General features: G+C 41.1%; 1 protein-coding gene across 2 annotated transcripts in view; it reads right to left on the reverse strand.

The window, feature by feature from the left end:
• Positions 1 to 1,477: 1,477 nt before the first annotated feature.
• The window catches only part of KIF25 (kinesin family member 25), a 40,135-nt gene continuing 15,979 nt past the window's right edge, over positions 1,478 to 25,633 (reverse strand). For both annotated transcript variants that reach the window (XM_061471362.1, XM_061471363.1), the window contains exons 8-15: positions 24,740 to 24,807; positions 18,195 to 18,269; positions 13,224 to 13,373; positions 11,990 to 12,166; positions 7,172 to 7,323; positions 4,656 to 4,853; positions 2,224 to 2,379; positions 1,478 to 1,670 (exon numbers count right to left, since the gene is read on the reverse strand). In XM_061471362.1, the coding sequence (XP_061327346.1) occupies positions 1,495 to 1,670; positions 2,224 to 2,379; positions 4,656 to 4,853; positions 7,172 to 7,323; positions 11,990 to 12,166; positions 13,224 to 13,373; positions 18,195 to 18,269; positions 24,740 to 24,807 (1,152 nt within the window). In that variant the 3' untranslated portion in view covers positions 1,478 to 1,494. The remainder of the gene's footprint in view (positions 1,671 to 2,223; positions 2,380 to 4,655; positions 4,854 to 7,171; positions 7,324 to 11,989; positions 12,167 to 13,223; positions 13,374 to 18,194; positions 18,270 to 24,739; positions 24,808 to 25,633) is intronic.

A 25,633-nucleotide genomic window follows, 5' to 3' on the forward strand; every position in this document is an offset into this window, starting at 1 on the left:
ATATGTTACTGCTGGAATCGGGTAAAATTAAGGCATTTTTACCCTCACAGCATTATTTGAGAAGACAAGTAGTATTACAGCTCTGGTTGCGATGCTGATGTTCTGAGCAGTAGAGCACTGCTTGCAAAATAGCAGCTGTTACATATTCAAGGGTGAAATTCCAATAATAGGATGCTATATAATCTCTGGATAAATATTTATGCTTGTGAAGGTTAAGTGACTTGGAGTACTATAAACTCCAGCCTTTTGGACAGGCCATGGCAATTTAAGCCTTCTTGCAGTGACTTACCAATGACCTTTCTCTCAGTCTAGAGGCAGAGTGAGTGCTGGAGGTAAAAATTCAGCAGATCCTGAGGTCTCTGCTGAGCAGTAACATAGTGCATGAAGCACATTAGGTGTTACTTGAACCCAGCTACTCATCTTGGAACTGCTTCTCATCTCTGACTTGAAATGAGAATTCATGCTTGAATTTCCTTCAAACTTCTCCCAGTGCAACTTCATTCGCAAACCCTGCATAATGGTGTCTCAACATTGGTGTAAGAGAGTGAAAGCCTCTTGAAGATGACAAACATTGTATTACAAGCTGAGTTTTTGGTGTTTGTGTTCATGTGGTGGATGGGAAGCAATTAGCTATCCTTTCCTAATGTGCAGGCACATCTTCAAGGTTCTGCTGTGGTTAACTTGCATCAGAAGTACAAGGAAACAACAAGCCAGACTACTACTAAAGCAGCTGTGCAAGTTAGGTCCTGTTAAGATCTGTAGTTCAGGGCCTTTTATCACTCATAAAGCAAAAAACCCACCCCAAAATAGGCAAAGCTGAACTTGGCAGCATTGGCATTCACTCCAACTATTTAACCTGAGCATTTTCAAAAAGCTTCCTAAGCTGTTTTCCAGAGGGATGCATAGAGCCTTACTCCTTTTTTCTCCTTCTTATTAGTGCCATTACTTTTTTACTTAAAACCAGAGAAGAGAACTCCACTCATTACAAATGATGGATTCATTTACACTCCTACCTGTTGGTAGTGCATCAGGAATGACCCTATCTATGCTAGACAGAAAAGCAAGCTACAGTGATGTGTCTTGTTTTAATCCAAGCTGGAAGGAAGTATTTCACTTGCTGCTTTGAAGCACTGGAATGATATTTAGACCTCTGTCTTCTACTGAGAAAACAGAATGCACCCTTGGCCTTTCAGAAGCCATCCTAAATCAGGGCTCTGTTGATTTAGTTCTACTTGCCCAAAGAAAAGACATTGCCAAAACCACATCTTGAAGTAGCTTTCCTAAAACAGCCTGATTTATTCTCTGCCGTTCCACCATGGTTGGTAGCTGTTGTCAATACTTGCTATTATCTTTGGAGCAAGAACATTATCAGCAGGTTTATGACTTACTAATGCCATGTTGAGGATTGTTTATTTTATCTGGCAGTTGATACCTAAAAGAATGGGTTTAGGACAGCAATATACATTTCAGTCTGAGGAACTCATTAATAATACTTTAATCCACAGGAGTCTTAGGTTTTATTTTACTTAGCACAGGGAAATTCTTTTTCTTGACTTGTCCTCTCTGAACTTGCCGAGCACGAGTTCCAAAGCCCAGAGACTGCATTGATTCTGTTAAGTACTTCTGGTCAGGAGAGATGCACAGCATCACCAACAGCTTAGCATCACCCCCTAAAAGAAGAAAACAGACAAAACACAATTACCTCATTATTTTCTGGAAGTTATACATTGATAATGTACTGATCTACAGAACAGCAAGCATAGGCTTCCTGCTGTTGCTTTTATGAAGCAGAAGACTGCCCATAAGAAGGGCTGTTGACAACAGACAGCTCCTTCAAGTGACCCAAACATAGTATTAAGGAATGTGTAAATATGTGACTACACCCTGTAGTGATAAAGATTGAAGCTTAACTTGCAAACTGTACCTGACATGAAACATTAGTGAAATGCAATTGTTACCCTTTACATGATCCTATTAGAGATGTTGTGGTTTTTTACAAGTGCATTCCTAAACTGAACCTTGGGAACAGCAAGGCTTAGCCAAATTCAGGAGCAGTTCAGAACTCTCACTGTACTCACAATGCTCCAAAGCCAGAGTCTTTGAACAGAGGCCCACATACAAGGGATGAGTACAAGATCATCCTCTAGTTTTATATAACAAAGGAAGGGAAATATTGGGAAATCTACATTGTTAAACAAAAGACAGGAAAAATTCATCCCTTACCTACAGAGTCCTGCAGGAGATGTGTGAGTTTGCTGTTTCGATATGGTACATGAGATCGCTGTTCTGCTATTGCTCCAAGAACGTCTGCTAAGGCAGACAAGCTGCGGTTAATAAATGAGGTCTCTCTCAGTGCTGTACCCGTCACTCCAGACATACCTACAACAGTGTAGATAAAGACAAGGGTAAGATAAAGCAAAGGCTGCTTCAACTGTAATATGTGAAAAATTCTGTTGCTGTATCATCTCCTTCTGATGCAACATTTTTAAATACAAGGTCTGAACCATGACTTCCAGTCCACCCATGCCAAAAGCAAGACACAGCGTTTTTTCACTCTGGACTGCTAGTACATTGTTCAGTGCTTCTGCTCTCTTGAAGGAAGGTTAAAGAAGGTTCAGTGCCAGCAGATGGTCTGCATGAAGTGTCTCATGTTAAATTTGCTCTCTTTAGCTGTACAATTCATCTTGTCTCCACATGTATTAAGAACAGGGAACTGAGAAAGTAGGAACACCATAAGATCAGACAAGACAATGCTGCTTTTGAAAACATGAGTCCACAGGGTCCCCCACAGAGGAGCCTGTTGTGGTCCACCACTTTTTATAGTAGTTAACTAACTGTCCCATTTGTATTCCTTAGGAAAAATAGAAGTGACAGTGACGGCACAAGCTCCAGAGACAAAACTGCACAGCAGCTATAAATGTGAGGGGTTTATGTTCACCAGAGTCTGCAAGGTGCTGATCTGTGGTATGATTTGCTGCAAGGAAACTGATAAAGAAAAATGATGCCCTTCTACCATCCACCCAGCATGATGGTATGCAGCTGTGCTACCCTTGAACAACTGGAAAGGTTTGGTCTACGCATCACATTGCACCGCTTTAAGAGATGCTGCAAGCTCAGCTCTTTGACTGGTCTCAGTGAGCACGCAGTTAAGAGTTCCTCCTGTCTTTACCTCTTCCATTTCAGGAATACAGCACTTTCCAAACTGTGAGAACAAGAGAGGTGTTCAAGAGGCAAATGTGAAAAGGTTCAGTAATAGCAAAACCCCCAACAGTCTGGACAGTGAGGGCTGGAGAAATGTGACTGTGGAAGGGGATGGGGCTGGAGTGGTAAAGTCTCTTGACAGGCACAGAGCAAAACAGTTTGGAAGACCCTGTCATGGTCTGTATCTCAGACTAACTTTACTGGGGTCATTGTGTATGTAGCCATCCCCAGACTGCAAGTAAAAATGGACTCCTGAGACAATGGGTATCACCCTAAAGCAGAAAACTGCAAATAGGTGATGGGGTACATGTTTAAACTGCTGGTTATCTACATTTGGTTAGATAAACTTCCACAAAGCATTTGGCTGAGTTTTCAAACTGAAACCTGGTTTGCTAAAAAGGGACCACTTATCTTGTAAATGCTGTACATGATCCGGGATGGCTGTAGAGCTAGGAAGGCAGGGTGCCGAAGTGTGTGAGAAGCCTCCTGTACTGTTGCTTGCTTAGACCTGTTCACATTTTAGCACAATTACGAGTTACCAGCTGCCCTCACTTATCAGAGTAAGTCCACCAGTGTAGCTAGTGGCAGAGGTTAGTCTGCTGCATGTGCTGGGCCACATCTAACACCAATGTGAGCACAGCTCTTCAGGCTTCACTTGAGGACCTGGCCCACTGAGCCCCAGACCAGGCAAATGTTTGTCCCGGTTGAGAGAGCAAACACACACCCTGTTGCTCAATTATGTGTTTACCAAACAGTTTCCAGCACTCGGAGCAAATGAGAAAAAGGATGAATTATATTAGGTTTCTTTAGAACAAAAGTTTAGCAGCGAGCAACAGCAAGAATTCTTGGCAGTAAAGTAAAAGACTCTTTCATAATACTCGTTCAGTTTTCAAAACATTATTTCTGGAATGGTACGTTTGGCTGCATGGCTTTTCTTGGTAAAAAAGCTTGTCCTTTAGGAAATAATCAAGTTTTTGAAATTATTGTGTGCATACAGGAGGCAGGAGGAGGAAAATGCTTTGAAGAAACAATGAAAACAATATTATCTTTTCAACATCAACTTCCTCCAAGACTTTTTCTATAATAAGGCAGAAAACCCCACACATGATGATACCAATTATTACAGATATGTGTACTATTTAAGTAATTTATGCACTTTAAATATTTCTGTGCAAAGATATGCTAATTCTCAGAGTAGAAAAACAGGCTTAATAAAACCAGTCTGAACAAATAACATACCTATGATATGGGTAACCGCCCCAGGCTTATTTCAAGCTTGTGCAGTCAGATTTAAAGCTAGAACAATCCGCCCCCAAAACTCTGTTTATGCCAGGATGTGTGTTTATGCCCCATGTGTGAAAGCAGGGTAGCATGTATGCATACATAAAGAGTAAAGGCTACTATTGTAACCTGGATCTGGGAGGATCCAAGCCCATACAGATGTGTTTGCTTACCGACACACTCACTACCAGCCAGGTCCACCAGTTGCAATCTAGCTTTGACTTGCTTCATTTTCTCAGTTGCTTCAAGCTGTGCTGGTGAAGAGGCTCTGGAAGAAGAGGTAGATTTACTTTCTTTCATTTTTTGTGGGAAGGTGCAGGAAACCTCTTTGTGTAGTCTCTGACTCGTTTGTTCATCTTCCCATGAAGTACCTGGTTAGTGGAAAAAAGTTTCTCACTGACAATGGAAATTGAGATGAGGAAAAATGGGGCATCGACAGAGGAAGTACAATATATGTTGTTTCAACCTATTCTGACAGAAGCAATATACAAGTCAGAATCAATGCCATAGGCTGGCTGAATCACTTTTTTATTTAAGGTTTTGCTCATCAAACCGATTGTACCACTTGGTAACAAGACTTGGTATAGGTTGTGGTTTATCCAATTATCCACATTGTTCACACTTCTGTTCACTCAAAGTGAATACTGGGTGTTTGGGAGCAGTAAGCTTTGAAGTCTGTTTTTAGATCTTTGAAATGTCATCACCTGCTGGTGCTATGGGCAAAAAAAGAAATCCTCACCGGGCCTCTGCAGTTTTGCCCTTTGCTGCTTTTCCCTCTAGACTTCCTTCAGCTCTCATATCCCACTGCTGCATCCCCCATGATGAGCTAATATCCTCAGTAACACAAGTCCCAGTTGTTTAGGTTGGTTACTGCTGGTAGTTCTGTAGTTGCGCTAGACTGCTTCATATCCTTCCTTTTCCTGACCAGCAGCATCTGTCTTTCACTCTCTGCTGGGAAGGAAGAGGAAGACAGATTCTCTGGGAAAGCCACTTTCACATTAGCTTAGCGGGAGTATATGCAAAAGCATTTTCCCAAAGCAGCTTTTCTTTTTTCTCCCCCTCAGTGTTTTGGTTTTCATCCATCTCTCTGACAGACGTGAAAGAGTAAAAGGCACATACTCTGCTACATGTAGTAGAAACAATAGACTTGGAGACTTAAAGAGCCTAGTTGCAATAGGCTCCCAGCTGCAAAACTTGAGTAAGGAGCAGACTAAATTGCGTTGTAGAGCTCTCAACTTCTCAAGCTAGGCTGTTGCTAAAACCCAAGCTAGCTGCTTGCAGTGTAGACAGAGCAGCTGTGTTAGTATATACAGAAAAAGTGGCTTTAGGCCATAGTGTGTAAAAATAAGTGTTCTCACTCCTCTTCAGTTTTAGATGAGGAAATTAAGAAACTGCTCTCCTCAAACTGGTAATGCTGAAACAAAATTCTAAAAGACTTTAATCAAACCTGAAAAAGCACTGGCTGGTCAGCTCTGGCTTTAGCTACAGAATTCGTCACAGATGTTACAACTCTTTAACTTAGTCACCTTAAGTCTCCGGTGCTGAGATACTTGACAATTGCACCTAGCTTTTAAATCAGGATTTTCTCCTTTTAAACAAGACAGGATATGCTGTCACACTGCTATAGTGAGGTCCCATTTCCAGTGCTGCTCTACCCACCATATTGCACATCTTCATCCATGTGCTATAAGCTGGAAGCCTTAGTCTGCATTCAGCATAAATCAGACATTTCTGTGAAGCTTTGCTACCAGAAAATATGGCATAGAAGAGTGACTGCAATGAGAAGTGGCAAAGGGAAGTCTGGACTAGACAAGATGACTGGTGCCCTATTGGTGCAAACACTGTTTTGAAAAGTGCCTCCTGTCTGATTGACACGAATCTGGAACTGGCAAGAGCTAACACCTGGAACACTGGAGCTGCAACTCATGAAATAACTGTGTCTTTTGGCAAGGCCCATGGATGAGTGAGGGCACTGTTTGTTCTGTTTTGCTAATATTGTTGGTTTAATTTCTGATAGCAATCTAAGGGAAAAAATGTTAAGTATTTACCACTTTCTAAACCCATACTGTTGTTGTAGAGCATGAAGGAGATGGACCACGGCACTGAAAGCACAGAGCCTAATTACAACATGAGCAAAAGAAAACAAAGTTAACCCCCCACAGCCAAAGTTACTCCTAAAGCAATAAACTGGTAAGTCGTGGTGTGGTAATGAAAAGTAGAAATAAAGGTTTTGGCATAGTAAATAAAAATAACTCTGCTGTCTGTTCCTCCAATGGCCTTTTATTAGCAGTTCAAGAAACTCAATTTAATGGATGTTTTTGCAAGACAGCCACTAAGAAAATCATTTTTTCTCAACCAGAAGCATATGATGATCCCTAAAATGCATGGTTACCTTACAACAAACTTACTATGAACTATACTATAAAACTTCAAGGACTTCTTTACATACATAAAGATACAGAAAGGAAAATGAAAAGTTTTTATGAAAGTAAAAGTTTCAGTAGCATCCAAACATCAAACTGGTCTGTTATTTAAGAAGGTAAGTAGCAGTTAAAAAATGAATAAGAACTGAGGAAATGGATTAAACATTGGAAAAAGGAGAAAAAACCATATGAGAATCTCTCAGGCCACAGACTGTTTTTCAAAAACCATCTGGCTCTAGATGTTATTTCAGTAACATCCTACTTACCAAAGCTATCTCCAGAGACAACTGTGGTTATGGTCAGTGTAACTATCAGATGAGAACGAGAGGAATGAGCATGCACCAGTGTTGGGTGCCTGACTCTCAGCTGCAGGCCTTTTTTGACTAGATGCAAAAATTCAGATGCACTTTCAACAGTCCTAGGAAGTAAAAAAAGCAGAAGAGTTAACTGACTCACAGTAAAAATCACAAGAAAGCTGACAACTTAGACGTGAATCTGAGCATTTCCACTTCCTCACTCTGTGCAGCTCAAAACTGAGAATAGTGTAATGAGCTAGAAAACAACTGTATTGCAGACTTTTTCAGATGGGATATAGTCAAGATGAAAATTCAAGACAAAAGCTGAGCTGTAGTACTGAAAGTGAAGAATTGGCCTTCCAGCCTTGTATAGGTACTGTAGCTCAGCTCTAGAAGTGACTAAAATTCCTATACCTCTACACTTTGGAAGAGAAGGCACAGATTTAGACACTCCTAGAATCTGGTCTTACAGAAGTGGAGTTTTCCAGTTTATGCTAAGGTAGCTCCTGTTCTGTGGGAGGTACAGAATCAGGGGAAAAAGGTATCTCTGAGCCTTTGGAAATCATATTTTGCCTTTAAGTCCAGAATTCTTGGTAAAAAGGTTAGTAACACTGTTCAATGAGCAGGGACTCCACCACAGCGTCAGAATACAGAGACATAAGTTTCTACAGACGATATTATCTCATACTATCCATCTGCTTTTCCAGAGATATGCAAATATGACCAATCGAAGGGCAAAAACCTAACACAGAAAGTGAAATAAAGGGATTTGGTAAGGAAGAAAACCACTATGATTCCCTCCAGGTTTGCAGTGTTTAAAACAAACAAGGTAAGATTGCCTACCCTTTCCTGTCAGTGCACTGCCTTCTTCAAAGACCATACAAGTTACATCATCTAAACATTAGTTTCTAGATGGGGATATAAATTGCTATGCCTGCATATCACAGCCTGGTTACTGAATGCCCTGTAACACCAGCACCATTAATAACTCTCCTGACAGGCTGCAGGCTTGGTTCCACATCACTGCAGTCAGCAAAAGCAGTCGTGTGATATAAAGTGAGGGCTTAGTGACTTAGATTTGGCTGATTTCAATGAAAGTCACATTGGGCACAGACTTATTTTATGCTAAGAGCAGCCATACTTGAAGACAAAAGAGCTGTATCCAAGTAAAACAATTTCCTTTGAAAACAAAGCAAGGGCATCTGAAGAACAGAATACCACTTAGCCACACCATCCTTATAGACAAGTAAGAAGAGAAGCAGCCACCTAAAAGCAGTTCCTTGTGTAACCAGGGCTGCAGGAACTAAACGATCACTACAGACTTTGCCTGTCAATCCACATGCTGGCCTCCCCTGTAATAACTCTTACCTCTGTACAGCCACTGGTAATGTCTCCCCGGTTGTTTGACCTGCCACCAGGAGGTAACCAGTGGCTTTAGTTCCTACTGGCAGAGAAGACAGAGCCGCACACTGGAGTGATCTGACAGTTGCCTCAAGTCCAAGGAGGCAAATCCTACCTTCCTGAGTTTTGAACTGCATTTTCCAGTAGCTGTCAGCCAGGACTGAAAAGTTTGAGAGGTAAGCAGCCTTTCCTAGGATGCAGCAACAAGCTGTTGGCTTCTGCAGGCTGCTGCTGTGCATTGGCAAGGGGTCAGTGCTACAAGCCACTGTCCTTTAACTAGTGTCTGCAGAATATAGGCCTTGGACTAAGCTGTCAGTGCTAGTCTCCTACAGGGAAACTGCAGTTGACTTTGGAGAGAAACAGCATCCCCAGCCCAGTGCTGCAAACCTGGCGCAACAACCTCTCAGCAGGACTGACAGTAATGATTTTTTAGTATAATCTCTACAACTTTATCATGCTGTACATACTGCATGTTCCAGGACCAGATCCTACAAAGAGAAGCCCTGTTGTGGTTAGGTTAAAAATTTGATGCTGAATGTTCTCCAAAGTCAACCAAGCCATAAAAGAAGAAAGAGACTGAGGTTTTTGTGATTCAGTAAGATGTACATGCTAGCAGAAGAGACTACTGACATTATTGGATATATGGAGAAGCCAATGAGACCTAGCAGGCCAATATATTCTAGATGAAATATTATCACAAATGAGGATGTGTTTTTATTCAAAGCACCAGCTGTTTACTTTAGATTTTGGGCAGCTGGGTGGCCTCCTTCAATGATTCCCTTACTTTGCTTGGGTTTGCTTTTTCTTATTAACCTTTCTGTGTAATTATTACTATAACCTGTTTATGAATTGGACTTTTTTTGCTGCTTGCATTGTAATTGAGATACAAATCCATATTCTTACTTGTATTTGCATTACAATTCAGTATTTATCAATTAAGTGGGTTTTAAGAGGTGCTTAGTTCAAGGCTCCAGGTTCCTTTACCACAAATTAAAAATTACAGAAATAAAGAAAGCAGCCATTTTGTTAACTAGAAGTACAAATGAAACCTTATTGTAGCTTCTAGTTCTTGTCTGTGTGGCACAAGCTACATCTTGTCCTTCCCGAAAGCCTAGGAAAAGAGATGGGTCACCCACTAACTACACAAAGATCCCTTGGGAAGGCAAGTAGGCACTTTTCAGGAATGAAACCAGCTTAAATACTATACTTAAAAATTACTTGGAGGTTCTGATGAAGCAGGAAAAGTTTAACTCCCATCATACCCACACTATATGTACCTGTCTTAATTTTCTAAGTCATATGGTTCCTTTTTCTCCAGTCAAAAGAAAAAGATTAGCTCCTTCAAGAAAGATTTGGCACACAAAGGTTAGGCTCTGCTCCCAACTTCTTCTGAAGTTTTTCATTCCCTTGACAGCAGAACCTTTACGAGACGCTAAAAGCTGGAGTAGAGTCACAGTTGGCAAAATCCAAGAACAGAGACTGAGAAACCTACAAGTCAGCATAATACAGACAGGGCAAAAGGATTCATCACTTCAAGCTCCAGTCATTTTTAATTCATTCCATGCTCTATATAGAGCATGCAGAGTGCAATCAAGGATGCAGAATTTCTCTGGAAATCATATTTAACCTCAAGACTGAAGAGCAGGCATACCCTAGATACAAATGTTAATTCATCCTAGAATATTGCAGTGATTATTATTTCATAGAAAGAAAGGACAGTTACATAGCCCCCATGGTGAAGAAAGGCACTTCACCATTTCTCTGGGCTCCCACTTTTCTATGAGCAGTTCAAGGGCTAGAAAATAGAAATCAATGAATAAGTATAACTAGGTAGAATGAAAGTATGTTCGTGCAGTCCTCCAGTATTTCCTTGTATTTTTATCAAGGCTTGCTGGCAATAGCATAAACCCACATGAGCAAACAACTATGAGTCTGCTTATGTGACTAAGTCCCACAAGACAAAATACTGCCTTCAATTATTTCCACTGAGGGTGTATTTTATTTTAAGGGAAGGGGGGGGGGAAGGAGGGATGCTTTTCATATCTAACTTCTAATTCCTTCTGGAAAAGTACAGATTAGACCATGATAAACAATTATTATAAGAAGCGAAGAAAACCATTGTGTTTTCCTCAGAAATATAAAAAACCATAATACCGTGCTAAACATTTCAATAGGGCAAGATGTTTCTTTTCACAAACATAATTTGGCTTAGGAGCAGAATATAATATTTTAAAGTTTCTAGAGCTCTCTGTAGTACACAAGAAAGATGTCCCCTTCTGGAATGTGTTCACATGCTGGGTGCTCACATGGAGATGTCCAGTAGCTTAACTCCACTGGGTAGCATCACTCCTCTGGTGGCACTAGTACTGCTTGTCATAATTTTTATTTGCTAACATTGATTTAATACTGGCATAAATAAAACAGCCATTACTAAAATCTGAAACATATTCACTCTTCTTAATAGTTGAATTTTTATGAACATGTGGTTTTTACAGTCTGATCAACCAAGTGTTTTATGTATAACAAGAAAGTAGTATACATTTGCTTTGTATTCTACACATATGTAAAACCAGGAATTATTCCCATGTGAACTAGGACAAGCCTTTATAATGATTAATAAGTACAAGAAAACATTAAAGTAAGTATAGCGGTAGTCTTAAATACCTTAGTAGTCCCTATACCATCAAGATGTGTGAATAAGAATCCAGTTGACCATGAACTGATGTGGGGAAGGTATATATCTTAACACTGAATGGGTAGAAGTTTAGCTACTTCTTAGCTTTTAGTTTGAAGAACCTGGATTTTCAAGAACTATGAGTTCAAATGCCTCCAGTTATGAAAATAGAACACTAAGCATTTAAGAAGGGTATTTATATTAAAAGATCCCTTCAAATCTTATTCTTTCTAAGGTATTTTTTTTAACCCCAATGCATGTAGGGAAAGCTAATACTCTACAGCTGCTTAAAAATCTACAACTACATATATTACTGTTATAAGATGTAAATTTTATAATCTAGTAAGACTGAAGAGAAAGTGCTTTGTAACAGGTTACCCCTTTTTCTACAGCTGATGAGAGGCCATAGATCTTATAACAACAAAACACACAGCTATCTTCAGGCATTCTGAGCAGAAGATGCTTAATACAGGATTATGACCCAAATTAACTGTACTGTTGTTTCTGAAAGTATTTTGACAGTTGCAGCCCACTGCAGTCTAATAGACTGAGCTAATGGAAACAGTGAGAGTTTGCCATGTGTTATTTTGCATATGGCTAGGACTCATTGTTTAGAAGTGATAACTGGTGCCTGTAATGCAGTTTTGTGACAGCTATACATTGCACTGACACCAGATCACGGTCAGATGATAAGGGTCAAATCATGTACTTACTCATGCGTAAGCAATGGAACGTCGCTCTTTCCTTCTCTGGTTGTGACAACATCACGTTTGACGCCAGATCCTTTTCCACAACTATCTTTGGCCAGAAGATCAAAAATTTCATTATTATACACTTCTACAACAGAAACCTCAACCCAGTAACTTCCTGGTGGCTTTTCTGAAATAAGCCTGGAGAATGAAAATAGGGGAAAAAAAAGGAAGAAAAAAGCTAAACGATGTTGAAGTCAAGCCCCAGTCTGTAAATAAAGAACTATTCGTTAACTGTAATCTAATTACAGTCTGATAAAATTGTTTATTAAGTATCTGCAGCCATGGCTTTGCCTCACCCATACACTAAGATTAAGCTGAAGAATCAGAATATACAGTTAAATTACACATGAAGCAGTAAATAAAACTTCATTTTCCAAACAGCTGTTCCAGCTTAAACTGGTTTTTGCTACCAGCCTCCCTCCTTCCTTAAGATTTTTTTATACCATTTCTTTGCTAGACATTGCATTCAGAGCTCAAGGTATGATAAACAGAGTGCAAGCAATGAACAGGTAGAGAGGGTAAACTGCACAGCTAGATCGTAAGAGAGACTGCCAGTCCATAGCCTCAGAGTCCATAGCTCTCCTTTAATTAAGGAGAGTATTTACAGTTAGATATAGTTATCTGATACAAAATTGGATCTTTGATTTAGCTTATACCCTTCTCCAAAAGAAAAAGCTTAGCTGGAAAAGCTCTAATGGCTCTTCTACTATAACACAGCAGTGTATCAATTGAAATCATGCATTAGTTTAAACTAAAAAATCTAAGAATTCTCAAAGTAAGAACAGATTGTGATTAAAACCTCTACTATCATTCTTCCTGGGGACCAGGTTCTAATCTGGATCCTTTCAATCTATTCCCATCACCAGTCTTCACAAAACATGTAGGCACTTAATTAATCTTTGGACTCCTAAAACTATGGTTGAAGTATTTTCAAAAGTTAATTAGGAGTCTGAAGGACAGACAGGCAGATCACACACAGCAAGACTGCGTAATCTTATTTATTTTCTTAGAAAATCAGACTAAGCAGGAGAGAGTCTAGAAATCTGTATCAAAAATCAAATATTGAATGGCAGTCAGAGAAACTATAAATATTAATCACTATGAAGCTGGAATCTGTTATGGTAAATACATTACAAACATAATTTCATCTTTTCTGTAAAGTTTAAGATAACTGCCACTGCCACTTGGTTGTTACCTGAACACTTCTTGGGTAGCTCGAGGAATAATTCCAAGTTCTGATTCATCTTCTATGGCAAACACAAGGTTCTCCTCTGACTGCGGTCCCAACATTGTGTATGTCTTCCCGCTTCCGGTTTGTCCGTAAGCCATGATGCACACATTGTACCTGAAAGTTAAAAGGGCCTTCATTTTCTTTACCATTACCAAATTTGTTTGTTAGGTAGCAAGTCAAACCCCAAACAGTTTGGGAATGTTAAAGAAAACGCGTCACCCTAGGTTTTTCAGAGCAGAATCTCAGACATATCTGATTCTTAGAGAAATAATTTAATAATTGAGTGGTAGGAGTAGCTCGAACTGGGTGCCTCTGGGGAGGGATCCAGAACAAAGAAATTCCTGGGGTTTTATACCCTTACATTCTATGCACCCAACCATCACACACTGTTCACGCATCTCTTGGTGCATTGGTGAATTTTGGTCTGCTAACTAAACTTAATTCACAACAGGGAACAAAAACTGAAACAAAAAATAAATACAGCGCCCCTGCAGATTTCTTGCTGGAGATCTTAAAGTCTGACAGAAATTAAAGTACTGCTCACATCATTGCCTAAACAGATTTTATTTTTTAAACAGAATTGAATGGATGCTTTTAAGCAGAGTTTAAGGGATGCTTAGCTTGGAATGACTGACGAGGTTAAACCTCCTGTCTGCCCAACTTCCAGTTCATGCACTACTGAGCTGCTTGTTAATCAGCTCCCGAACCACTGCAGTTTAAAGAACAGCATTTTAAAGTAAACCATTGCTGGGTTTGATTTGTCTTAACAGCACTACACTACAAACCACAGCACTAATATCTTAACAGCTGGGAACAGCTTAACAGCTGGGAACTCTTCAGCTTTCATAGTCTTTTTCAGGCAGGCTCATCAGTCATAGCCACTTGGAAGAGATAAGACTGCCTTAATAGTAAGAGGCATACATTTTAAACCAAATGCATTAGGTCAGTATAAGCATGCACACAAAGAATACTCTGGAATAAAGGCGTTAGGAACTGTTCTGATACGGACTTGTAGAAGGTGAAAATATGCACTGTCATTGCAGAGGTACAGGCACCCACGAAACCCAATTCATCATCTTCTGAAGTAGACAGGTAAAGTACATCTCACGAACAGGACTCTGAAAATGCCCATCTCTCTGCACTGAAAATAATAAATAAAGTCCATAGCTATGAGCTCTGTTGTGGATGTCTGTGCAGCAGGGATCTGAATTTAGATGTAAGAGTCCTATCCAGAAAGTGTGATTTATCCAGCCACAGTACTACTTTGTGTTGAGGACCAATACTGTACTGTATGGCTGAAGGCTGGTCCATACTCAGCCGCATCTGCCCTGCAGCATCTGCCATCACTTTGGTATTGACCACAGAACTGTGCCAGTAAACACTCCTGGAAGATACGCAGTTATGCTGACAGGACTGCTCCTTCCCTGGACTATCATCTTGTTTGCTCAGAGGCACACCATGAGCAGAATCTCAAGGACTGCTTTGCAGTATGCTGAAATTTCTATTCTACTGGAGGCTGCAAGCAATGGGCTTGCTCCTGTTCTGCCAGGGAGTAAAATTTCACTGCTTAAGCTACCTCCTCTGTGGGCAGACCTGAACAGCTGCTTCTGGTTATCCGATGCTTTTCCTCGTATCAAAAATGTTGTTTCAAGCCCATGCCAGCATATTTCAATGAACACCCCTCATATACTTATTTCAAATTTATGGTTTCAAGTCATGAAATACTTAAATGGCCAATGCAGAGAAAAATATTTGCAGTGATTTTTTGCATATTAAACATGCCTAGAAGCATTTATTTTTTGGAGAAGTATTTAGCAAGCTTTCTCTTGCTAGAAAAAAATGTGGGCTGATAAGCAACACAGCAAATATCTGGGTACCCCTTCTGGGGATGCGAAATCAAAGTTGCAGCCAGTGAACCTACAGTGAGGTCCTCTCACGGGATGCAGAGTATAAAATAGAAGTCTAGTCATAGATTTGGTGAAGTAAAGGGGATTAACTGAAAATAGCACTGCAGCAAAATGAAATGGGCTAGACATTAGAGCTGTAAATCTGAAATGAATGATTTCTCTAAGAGTTCACTGCTGACATAACTCTGCTTCCATATATGTTAGTGGAAGAGCTCCTACTAAGTTTGGTAGTTTTTAACTAGGCTTACAATGAGCCATTTTCACAATTCCATCCTAACACACACTGCGTGGCCAGCCCATAGCTTTTTGAGATTTCCAGCCCTGCTCCAAAATTAAAGAGAACGTTGGAACCAAAAAGAGAGCCAGAAGTTTGCAAGTAGTAGTTTTCCTTAGGAAAACCAGAATGGAAGCCTTTTTAGAAGTCCTTCAAACTTTCATATAGTCCAGCTATTCAAGTTTTCCTTAATTGCTAGTTGTTAGAAAGTAAGCATTATGTACAAAATAGCTCTGACAAGATACAGATGGTCAGATTAGAAGCTAAGTAGACAGGTGCTTGTAACATTGAAGATATTCAAATCTTCAAGTATCAATCAGTGATAACTTCTCCACCAAAGCAAAAACAGTAAGCCCAAATGACCTAAAATGATAAAGTGGTATCACATCTAAATAGGCACAGGAGAGAATGAACTGTTGACAGATGCAACAAGATGACAAACAGCAGACTAGTTTGTATTTAACTAGTTTACTTCATTGGTGTTCCGGTTCCAACAAAAGGGTTAGAAATAGAGCAATCTGAAAATTTCAGACTATGATTCATCTATGTGCCCTGATATTTCTCCTTCTACTCTCTGCTTCTTTAGTTATATTCTTGAGTAGAAAAGTTCTTATTGTCAAGCTAGAATATCAATAGAATCATAGAATTATAGAATGCTTTGGGTTGGAAGGGACCTTAAGATCATCTAATTCCAACCCCCCTCCCCTGGGCAGGGACACCTTTCACTAGACCAGCCTGCTCAAAGCCTGTCCAACCTGGCCTTGAACACTGCCAGGGATGGATCATTCACAACTGCCTTGGGCAACCTGTTTCAGTGCTTCACCACCTTCACAATAAAGAATTGCTTCTTTATATCTAACCTAAATCTCCCCTGTTTAAGTTTGATTCCATTGGCCCTTGTTCCATCACTACAGTCCCTGATGAAGAGTCCCTCTCTGGCATCCTTGTAGGCCCCCTTCAGATACTGGAAGGCTGCTATGATATAAAATAGTTTCATAGTATTTCTCTCCTAAAGAGTATGGGTATTCAGTCCAGCAAAGTTATCACTAGGAGAGAACACTATTAAAGGAAATCAAAGGCAGAGAATTGTATTCTTCTTTAAAATAAAAAGTTGGATTCCTCAATGCTGTAAAGAAAAGAAATGTTATCTTCCTCCCTTGCTGGCCCTGTATATCTAACTTTAAACTTTGAAGCTTGCTGTACTTTGTCTCTTTTGCATATGGAATAATCTGAAAAGTGAAACAATTCATTAGGGAAGAAAAATAAAGAAAGGGAGTGGAACACACCTTTCTACTTAAGCTAAAAGTTGTTACAGACCACTTTGGAGTCCAGACTAAAACAACCAGGAGCAGCAAAGAGGTTCAAAGTTCAGACTATGTATGTCTGTTTCCCATTTACAATGGCAAAGCTGCTGAGAAACAGGGCTTGTATGCACAGCCTTGCCTTCCCTGAAAATCTGCTTCTGTTTAAATGACACTTCTGGAAGAACAAGACAGGTCTTTTGTTTTCAGTAGCAGAGCATTTCCTAACTGAACATAAAACCCTAGCTTTTAGGGCAGGATTCTCCCAACATGGGAATTAGAAAGTGGGAAGTACAGCAGATCAAGTACAGATCAGGTATGTCTGAAGATACAGAAATGACATATTAAGCCAAAGAAAACTTAACGGTTATGGCTAAATAAAGTAGAGAGAGAAAACAGTGGTTATAAGGATTTCTTCAGGCTCCTCCAACCTAGGTCCCTAGGTTGCTCAGCTGTGGAAACTGTACTTACTCATCTTTGGTAAACGAGAATAATGTCATATAGGATCTTTAGACCAGGTAGCCATTGTGGGCCTCACTGTGACACGTGTAAAGGGATGGCTGGGCTTTCCCAGTATTCACAATATCCTGATTTCCTCTTCAAAGCTGCTTTTAAGAAAAGAAGACTTGGACACCTCAGTGCGCAGGCTGACAGGAACAAGGATTGCTACTGTCCAATTATGCCACTGTGGACAGAAATGGACTGTCTTTACCTCTACAGGGAGGGAAAGGTCCATGACAACTCTACAACCACCGTCTATAGCTGAGTGGAACTGGAGCGGGGTTGAGAAAGGAGAAGTTAAGTTTTGTATAAATCTCAGTTCAAGACTCAAAGATTCAATAGATTCAATATTCACATGAATTGCACAATTCAAATACGCACAATTCAAAGATTCAATATGCACATCAAGACTACTTTGCAAAAGTAGCTTAAGTTGGCTCTAGTATAAATGAAAAATCACACTTATGAACTTCACTGGCTAGAAATAATTACATATATTTGTTAGTGCTTCTTACTAATCAGTTTTGTATTCAAACCAGAATTCTGTTTTAAATCCAGTGCCTGAAGGAACATTAGAACTATGACTGAGGATGCTCAGTTCTGGTTCAACCAGGAACTGATTCCTGGTTCATCTTCATATGGCCTGTGCTGTACACAACAACAGAACAGATGCTTCACTTCACCAGTTAGGAGACCAGAAAAAAAAACCAACACAAAAACCAACACACTTTTTAATTTCCAAATTTGCTCCATTAAATTTTGCAAACAGTGTTTTCACTGTCCTTATGCAGAAACATTTACTTGGTGTTCACTAGAAAGAAGACAGGAAAATGGAACTGCAAAGCTACAAAACTTAACAGGATATTAACTAAATGTTGAGGTTTTTTTTTCAATTGATGTATTTAAGTAGATTATTCTGCTTTAGCTTTCTTACTTCCACCTTTTAACTTACCCATCCAGGAGAGATGTTAGCAAAGGGGCCACATCTGCAAATACTGCATCTTGTGACTCCGAAGCACTGTAAACTCTGAGGAGAAAAGTGCAATGATTAACTGAAGAAAAAAAATAACTATGTTGTCACAATTCAAGAACATAAACTAGGGGAAATGTAGGCAAGTGACATAAAACTTGTGACCTGCTGACATTTTAACACTTGCACAGGTTGCCCGGAGAAGCTGTGACTGCCCCATCCCTGGCAGTGTTCAAGGCCAGGTTGGACAGGGCTTTGAGCAACCTGGTAGAAGGTGTCCCTGTCTGTTGCAGGGGGTTGGAACAAGATCTTTAAGGTCCTTTCCAACCCAAACCAGTCTGGGATTCTATGATTCTGTGTCAGAGAACTAAAAATTAGAACTCCAAGGTTCTCGCCCATTTTTGGGGAGCGGCTGTTGTGTGTGCTGGAGGGAACAACCCACAGGTGTACACTTGTGACTCTCTGAGCTTATCCTAATCCTTCTGCCTGCCTCTCTGACAGACAGACTCTACTTTTTCAGGCTGTACTGGATCCCTGTTACTTTCTCCCACCTACCAAACTGAAATATCCCTGCCTCCCGTGTCTCCTTTGCGTCCCTAAGAAAGGGAGTGGTCACATTGTGCTTCCCTTTAGATGCAGGTAAGGCTTTGGGGTACAGAGGCTGCAGACTTGCCACGTGGCTTGTCTAACAAGAGTCAGTGGCACAGCGGAAATAAGAAGGCCCTGAGGATCTTGCTTAAGAATGCACTGTCTTTGTGGACAGCATCAGTCTAAGGTACATCCATCCCCATCCCAACTGAACTATCTGCTCTGAAATAAACCCTTCTCACTGGAGAGAAGACTGTCTTTTACATTGTGATGTGGATTCAAACTAATTTTTAAACCGAAGGAAAGACAATGAAATTGAATGCTCTTCTACCTTTCAGAAAACAAGGACAGTACAATCCTTGGGCCAGAACAACATCTAAAGCAACTGTGTATGTTTTTCAAATCCAAGGAAAAAACCCAAACTAACACAGGACCCTTCAAAGAAATATTTCCTCTGATCCTTTCAAGTTTGTACAACATAAAATCAAGACCTGAAAATAGGAAATCATCAAAGGGAGGATAATTTTGATCATAAAACATGGACTTCTAACTCCCTCATTTCTTCTGTAGCACACCAAAAATATATCCTCCCCAAGATTACAGCCTGCAGCAAGCGCTGTTTATACAAGATGAACAGAATATAAAACACGAATGTCATTAGCCACATTTAAGTATTTGAGGTATGGATGTTTATCTTTGGAAAAAGCTTCCTTTTCTGATATCTTTCTGTTGTGATTTTTGTTTTGTTTAGCTCTGTTTAACAATGAGTGATATGTGTTCTTTATGGCTTATAGCAAAATGACTAACTAGAAACAGGAATTTTGGGTAGCAACAAACATTACAAAGCATAGTCACTTCCCTGTGTATGTAGTATACTAGTACACTTCACTTAGCAGTGTATCCCACAGCTTGTGTATTATACTACAAGTGTAACTGAATGAAGACATATTGTGCACTTTAGCATTTGCTCAAGCTCTATATTTGACCACGGTTTGGCCACTACAGTCTATAGCTTGCACAAACGCAGATTTTGCATTCATGTTCTCCATAAAAAAAAGACTTTACAGATGGATCACTGATAAACAGATATAGTATTGGAGCCAACCCACTTAATTCAGCATTTTGTTCCTGACAATAGCCAGAGGAAGGAGCAAGAAACACTGGTGGCTGGAAACACAGTAACTCTGTGCCACATCCTAATCCTTAAAATACGTAAACTGGCCTCAAAACTGTAATATGAGTTGAATCTCTGTTTCAAAGAAAATATTATTAGAATTAGCATTCAATTTCTTTTTACATCTTGCTGAATTCTTGGCCTAGAGTAACATCCTGTGGCAATGTATTCCACAGACTAATTATAAGTTGCATGAAAACGTACTCTCTTTAATCAGGAAAGAAGCACTTGTCTGGCTTGATGGACAAATACTGCTTGTCTTGCCATTCCACTGATGTGCTGTCACACTACACTGAGAAACCAACAAATATGCAGAGATGTGGCACAGCCTGTACTAGGAGGACATAGACACTGAATAGCAATCCCCTATCCTTGTTTTGCATGCATAGACGCATATGCTTCAGTAAACTTTGCACATCAAATCTGCAAGGTCCATATAAGAGAGCAAAAAGCACTTCCAAACACTTTTCTCTGCTTAATTTATCATCTACAATTCATAAAATACTTATTAGCACTGAGCCCTCCATTTTAACCAGCTAGGTCTCTAACTCGGTACGTGTTGAAATGATGTTATTTTTCGTGACATATCAAAACATCTCAGAGCTACTACATTAAAAAACCCCTACAACTTAGTTATTTTAGGAATGAGAACATTCATACTGTCTTGCTACCAACCGTTACCAGGTAGAATAAACCAGTCTTAGTAGTCTGTTTGCACTGTGAAGAACTACAGCAGTAGCTAACTATGTCAGGTTCAGTTTCTAGTAGCTCTATAGAGGAAAGACACAGGGCTCCATGTTACAGTAACTACTCCAAATGTTTACTCAACTTCCTAAAGAGGTTTTATTGCCACTGCTTAGGTGCTGTGATTCATATGCTACTGGTACCCAAATGAAGTAGCTTAAAATTGTCTTCAACTAGTTTATGCTATGCTGTAATCACATCACTAGCTGAGGCATGGACACCCACTTAATTAATCTGAGACCATGGAAGATGCAGCAAACCCAGGGAATCTCTTTCTATAAGCCCATGTATTTTTACCAGAACGATGATAGATTTGTGCCTGTGCAGTGATAAATGTTAATTTTGCCTTGAAATTTTGATCATCTTTTTTATTTTGCTAACTGATTTGCCAATAAAACTATAAAAGCATAACATGCTGAAAGCTGGAATTTTCTTCGTGAGCTGAAATCAAATATTTTGACATTTATTAGTTCCATAAACGTTGCTAAAAAAATAAACATTTTTGAGTTCATAAGAACCATATGCTCTTCTGTTTATAGAAAAGAGCTGTGCTGGGACACTAGAAAAACATTCCCCAAGAACTGCATTCTTTGGGGGATTTACATTTTTTTAACCCTTTTCCTGATTATCAGGATCTCCACCACATGTCCAGAGTCACAGCATCTCTGGAGTTCTGTGTCAACACTATTAGTGGTGTTGCTCTACGGAGTTGAATTCTGCATTTACTTCAACTGGCACGGCTGTATTAGGTATAGCTGGAGAGTGAAAGAAATTACTTTGAGTAGCTTAGCATACATGCGATGAGGCCATGTACCTTGACAAATCTCTTATGCCTGGTATCAAAGGAGTCCTATAACCTATGGGGTCATTAAAGCTTCCCCAAGATTTGCATTATCTTGGGAATTTTCAGGTTTTGGTGGCCTATAAAACAGCAGTCCCCAGTCTTCATAAGCAGAAAAAGGCAGCATCTTAGAAGGATTCTACAAGGAAAGGGTGAATGACTGGCAACATTTAACAAACCTACAGCAGTTCAGGCTGAGCAGGCTCAGAACTTAAGTTTAAACCAGGACAGATAATTCATGCTGGATAAATCTGACTTTAAATCAAGCTTTGTCTCCGAGCAAGGAAGCATGAAATTGTCCTTATGTGTTATGTTTCCAGAGGGTTCTGAGGCATGGTTCAGGGTAGAGAGCCTACTGTATGAGGCATTGTGAGGTACAGACACAAAGTTTGCACTAGAAAAAGGCATAGGGCAAATTTCGCTATTTCTTCATTGACAGAAATCTCATTTGTATTAATTTAATCCTTCATTCCTATTTTCAGAAGTTCAGATCAGCTCCATTCTGAAAGTACATAAGGCATTTTTCAGCCTGATTCCCTGCAGTTTTCTGTCTTGTGGACTGACTCTCTGGTGGCCCATAAGGCACAAACACCAACTAAAACCCTTACCACAGCCAGTGCATTCAAAATCTCTCGTTTATTTGGATTATTGAGCATCTAATAAGGTAAGTGGTCACACCACAGCCTTTCCCTTGGAGAGCACTGATTTACATGCCACTACTCTACCCTGCTGTCCATGTTCAGGCTATTTTAACTCTAACTTAAAAGGAACACAACTCATCTTCAAGTCTGTCCTGGGTTCAACAGTAGCAGTCATTTTTCTCCTTCTTGGTAGCTGGTGCAGTGCACTGTTTTGACTTTTGGCCTGGGAACAGAGCTGATAACAATGATGTTTTGGTTTGGCCAAGGATTTTGTGAGCCTCATGCTCTGCCAGGGAGGAGGGGAAGCCGGGAGGAAGCGGGGACAAGACACCTGACCCAAACTGACCAAAGAGCTATTCCATACCACAGCACGTCATGCCCAGGAGGTAACGGAGAGTTACCTGGAAGGGCTGGGAGACTGCGGGGTTGGAGGAAGTATGGGTCGGTGCTTGGTCGGGCTGGGGGAGGGGGGGGCAAGTTATTGGTCAGCTGGTGGTGAGGTGTTGTATTCTCTTCCCTTGTTATTTCCTTTATCATTATTATCACTGGTGGTAGCAGTAGTGATTTGTGTTATACCTTAGTTACTAAACTGTTCTTATCTCAGCCCGTGGGAGTTGCATTCTTTTCGATTCTCCTCTCTGTCTCCCCGGGGGCAGGGGGAGGGCAAGAAGGCAGGGGGAGTGAACTAATTGCCTGACTGGGTTTAAACCACGACAGTTCTTTTGGCACCCAACGTGGGGCTCGAAGGGTTGAGATAACGACAGATCTGACCAGATTAATAATTAATAGTCACTTGTCACAATGCTGATTTATTGGCTCTCAGAGTTGTTCCTCTTGATCTCACAGTTTCAGAATGCAGTACATTACTTAGAGCCGGTATTCGCTGTGTTAGTGTTTATCAGGTGTGGGGCTTGGGCTAAGGTTCTTGTCTCACTGTACTTTATGGCAATGACTTGTAACACGGGCGGGCTCCAGCAGCAGGGCGGGACGGACGCAGCCGTGGACTTGTACCTGGCCGTCCGGCTGCTCTTCACCGTCCTGGCCCTCGCCCTCGCCTCCGTCTTCGTGAGGCCGCGGGGAGCCGCGGGGGGGCGGCCCCGGGAGCCGGCGGCTGCTGAAGCGGCCCGGGAGAGCGGCCCCGGGGACCAAGCCGCGGAGGGAGCGGGGCCGGAGGCCGCGAGGGGACGGCTGCCGGTGGAGGAGGTCGGGGCGGTCGAGGAGAGGAAGGAGGCGGCTGCAGAGCAGCGGGAGAACGCGGCGGAGGAGCCGAGCCCCGCGGCCGAGCCCAGCCCCGCGACGGCCGAGAGCATTCCCCGGAAGCCGCCCGCCGAGCCCCAGGAGGATGCAGGAGACCACGCAGCATTTCCCAGCAGGGCAGAGGAGGAAGAGCTGGACTCAGAAGAGAAGCTGGTGGTGGGAGAGCCGGCAAGCACAGCAGCTACCCCAGCCCCAGTGACAAGTACAGCAGCATCGTGTGAGAGTTCTGAAGGTTTTGAATGGCCTTTGGGTATCCTTGGGACCTGCCTGCTGATTGTGATGGGGATCAGCATGTTGGCACACACACAGGCTGTGTTCTACCCACAACCATTTTGTCTGATCTCAAAAGTTAAGCAGAGTCAGGTTTGGGTCTTGTCTGGGGTTAGACGATGATATAGGAGGACCAGGAGATTTTCCCCAAAGCTGGACAGTCATGAGTGGCAGGGTGTGTGGGACAGTATGGGCAAGTATCTAGTCCACTGGGCCCCTCCAGTGCTTTGGAAGAGTCGGAGATGGAAGGCAGCTGTATGGAGTCCCCAGCAACAAGCTGCAGAGTAGGGGGAGGGCAAGAAGGGGGGGAAGTGAGTGAACAAGCTGTCTGACTGGGTTTAAACCTCGACAAAGTCTTACAAGTCCTTAGTCCAGTTTTTTGCTCAGTCATGCTGTATGTCTAATGCTGAAGTCATGCAATCCACCTCAGTTCATAGAATCAGAATAGTCTGAGTTGAAAGGGACCTTTAAAGTTCATCTAGTCCACAACCCCTGCAATGAGCAGGAACATCTTCAACTAGATCAGGTTGCTCAGAGCCCCATCCAGCCAGACCCCCACCCATGTTTCCAGGGATTACCTATTAACCTGTTCCAGTGCTTCACCACCCTCATTGTAAAAACTGTCTTACTTATATCTAGTCCTAATCTACACTATTTTAGTTTAAACCCATTACCCCTTGTCCTGTTTCAACAGGCCCTGCTAAAAAGTTTGTCCCCATTTTTCTTACAAACACCCTTTAAGTACTGAAAAGCAAACATCACTTCCTTACCTTTAAAATGGGGATAACATTTTACTATCTCACAACATGTAGCAGGCATGTAGCTCACAACAGAAAGATAGGAGCAGCCTCACGCTCGCAGGCCCTTGTCCTCATGAGGGACTTCAACCATCATGATATCTTTTGGAGGGTCAGACAGGTGATCTTAAGGTCCTTTCCAACCCTAACTATTCTGTGATTCTCTGATTATATAGAACTTCCAGCAATCCAGATTGCTGCATACGACTACCTACCTTTCAAACTGAAAAGTCTTGTTTATTGATGCATGACCAGGACGGCTACACTTTACAAGGACAGTTTCCTAAGACAAAACCAAAATAGTCATAGTTAATATCATAGGCTCACACAGAAACACAAAGAAATATTTATCATTTCTAACATTTGAGCTGACAGCAGTAATAAAGGATCATGAAGTCCAAGGTCCTTCTCCAGCAGTCACCAACATGTGAGTCTGTACAGTCTGTACACTGCAGTGAAACCAGCAAGACTACAAGACATGATCTCAAGACATGGATTATTAAAGACCAACCAACACAAAATATGCACACTTAAGTTCATGAGGATGATTCAAACCCTTACCTGAACTTATGTGCGTAGAAAGCCACAGGCAAGTAAATCCAACCTCCCTAACTGCCACCACAGGTAGAAAAAAAAAGGCAAAAAACTCTTTTTTGTTATAGAGCCAGTTTTCACAGTATCTTTTCAGACTGATTTTATGTACATTTGTGCCTAGAACTGAGCAGAAGATGTGCACTTTATAGAGTAACACGCTAGACCACCACTGTGAGAAAGATCTGCACTAGCACAATAGCCGGAATTACATGAGTTTATAGTGAAATCCACTTTCCGGATGGATTACATAGTAGTTTTCTGACAGTAAGTAAGTAACTCTTTTAAACTATTACCAGAGTACAGTCACAGCAGCCTGACATTCCTTACATAGCAACTTCTGTGCCCGTCTGTTCCTTCTGGCAAATGTTGCTTAAGTGCAGAGAAAAGCACAGAAAATACTTCATCTAATCCAAGGAGGTTTCCTAGTTTACTAACCTGGGGTAACATTACTGCATTTGATGGGAGTGCTGAAATTCCTACTGTGCTTCAGACAAGTAGATTGGAGTACTAAACTA

The sequence above is a fragment of the Pezoporus flaviventris genome, unplaced genomic scaffold (genome assembly GCF_033815535.1).
Source record: "Pezoporus flaviventris isolate CSIRO_AGI_PZ_B2104156 unplaced genomic scaffold, CSIRO_AGI_Pfla_v1 ptg000066l, whole genome shotgun sequence".
NCBI classification, from domain to species: Eukaryota; Metazoa; Chordata; class Aves; order Psittaciformes; family Psittacidae; genus Pezoporus; species Pezoporus flaviventris.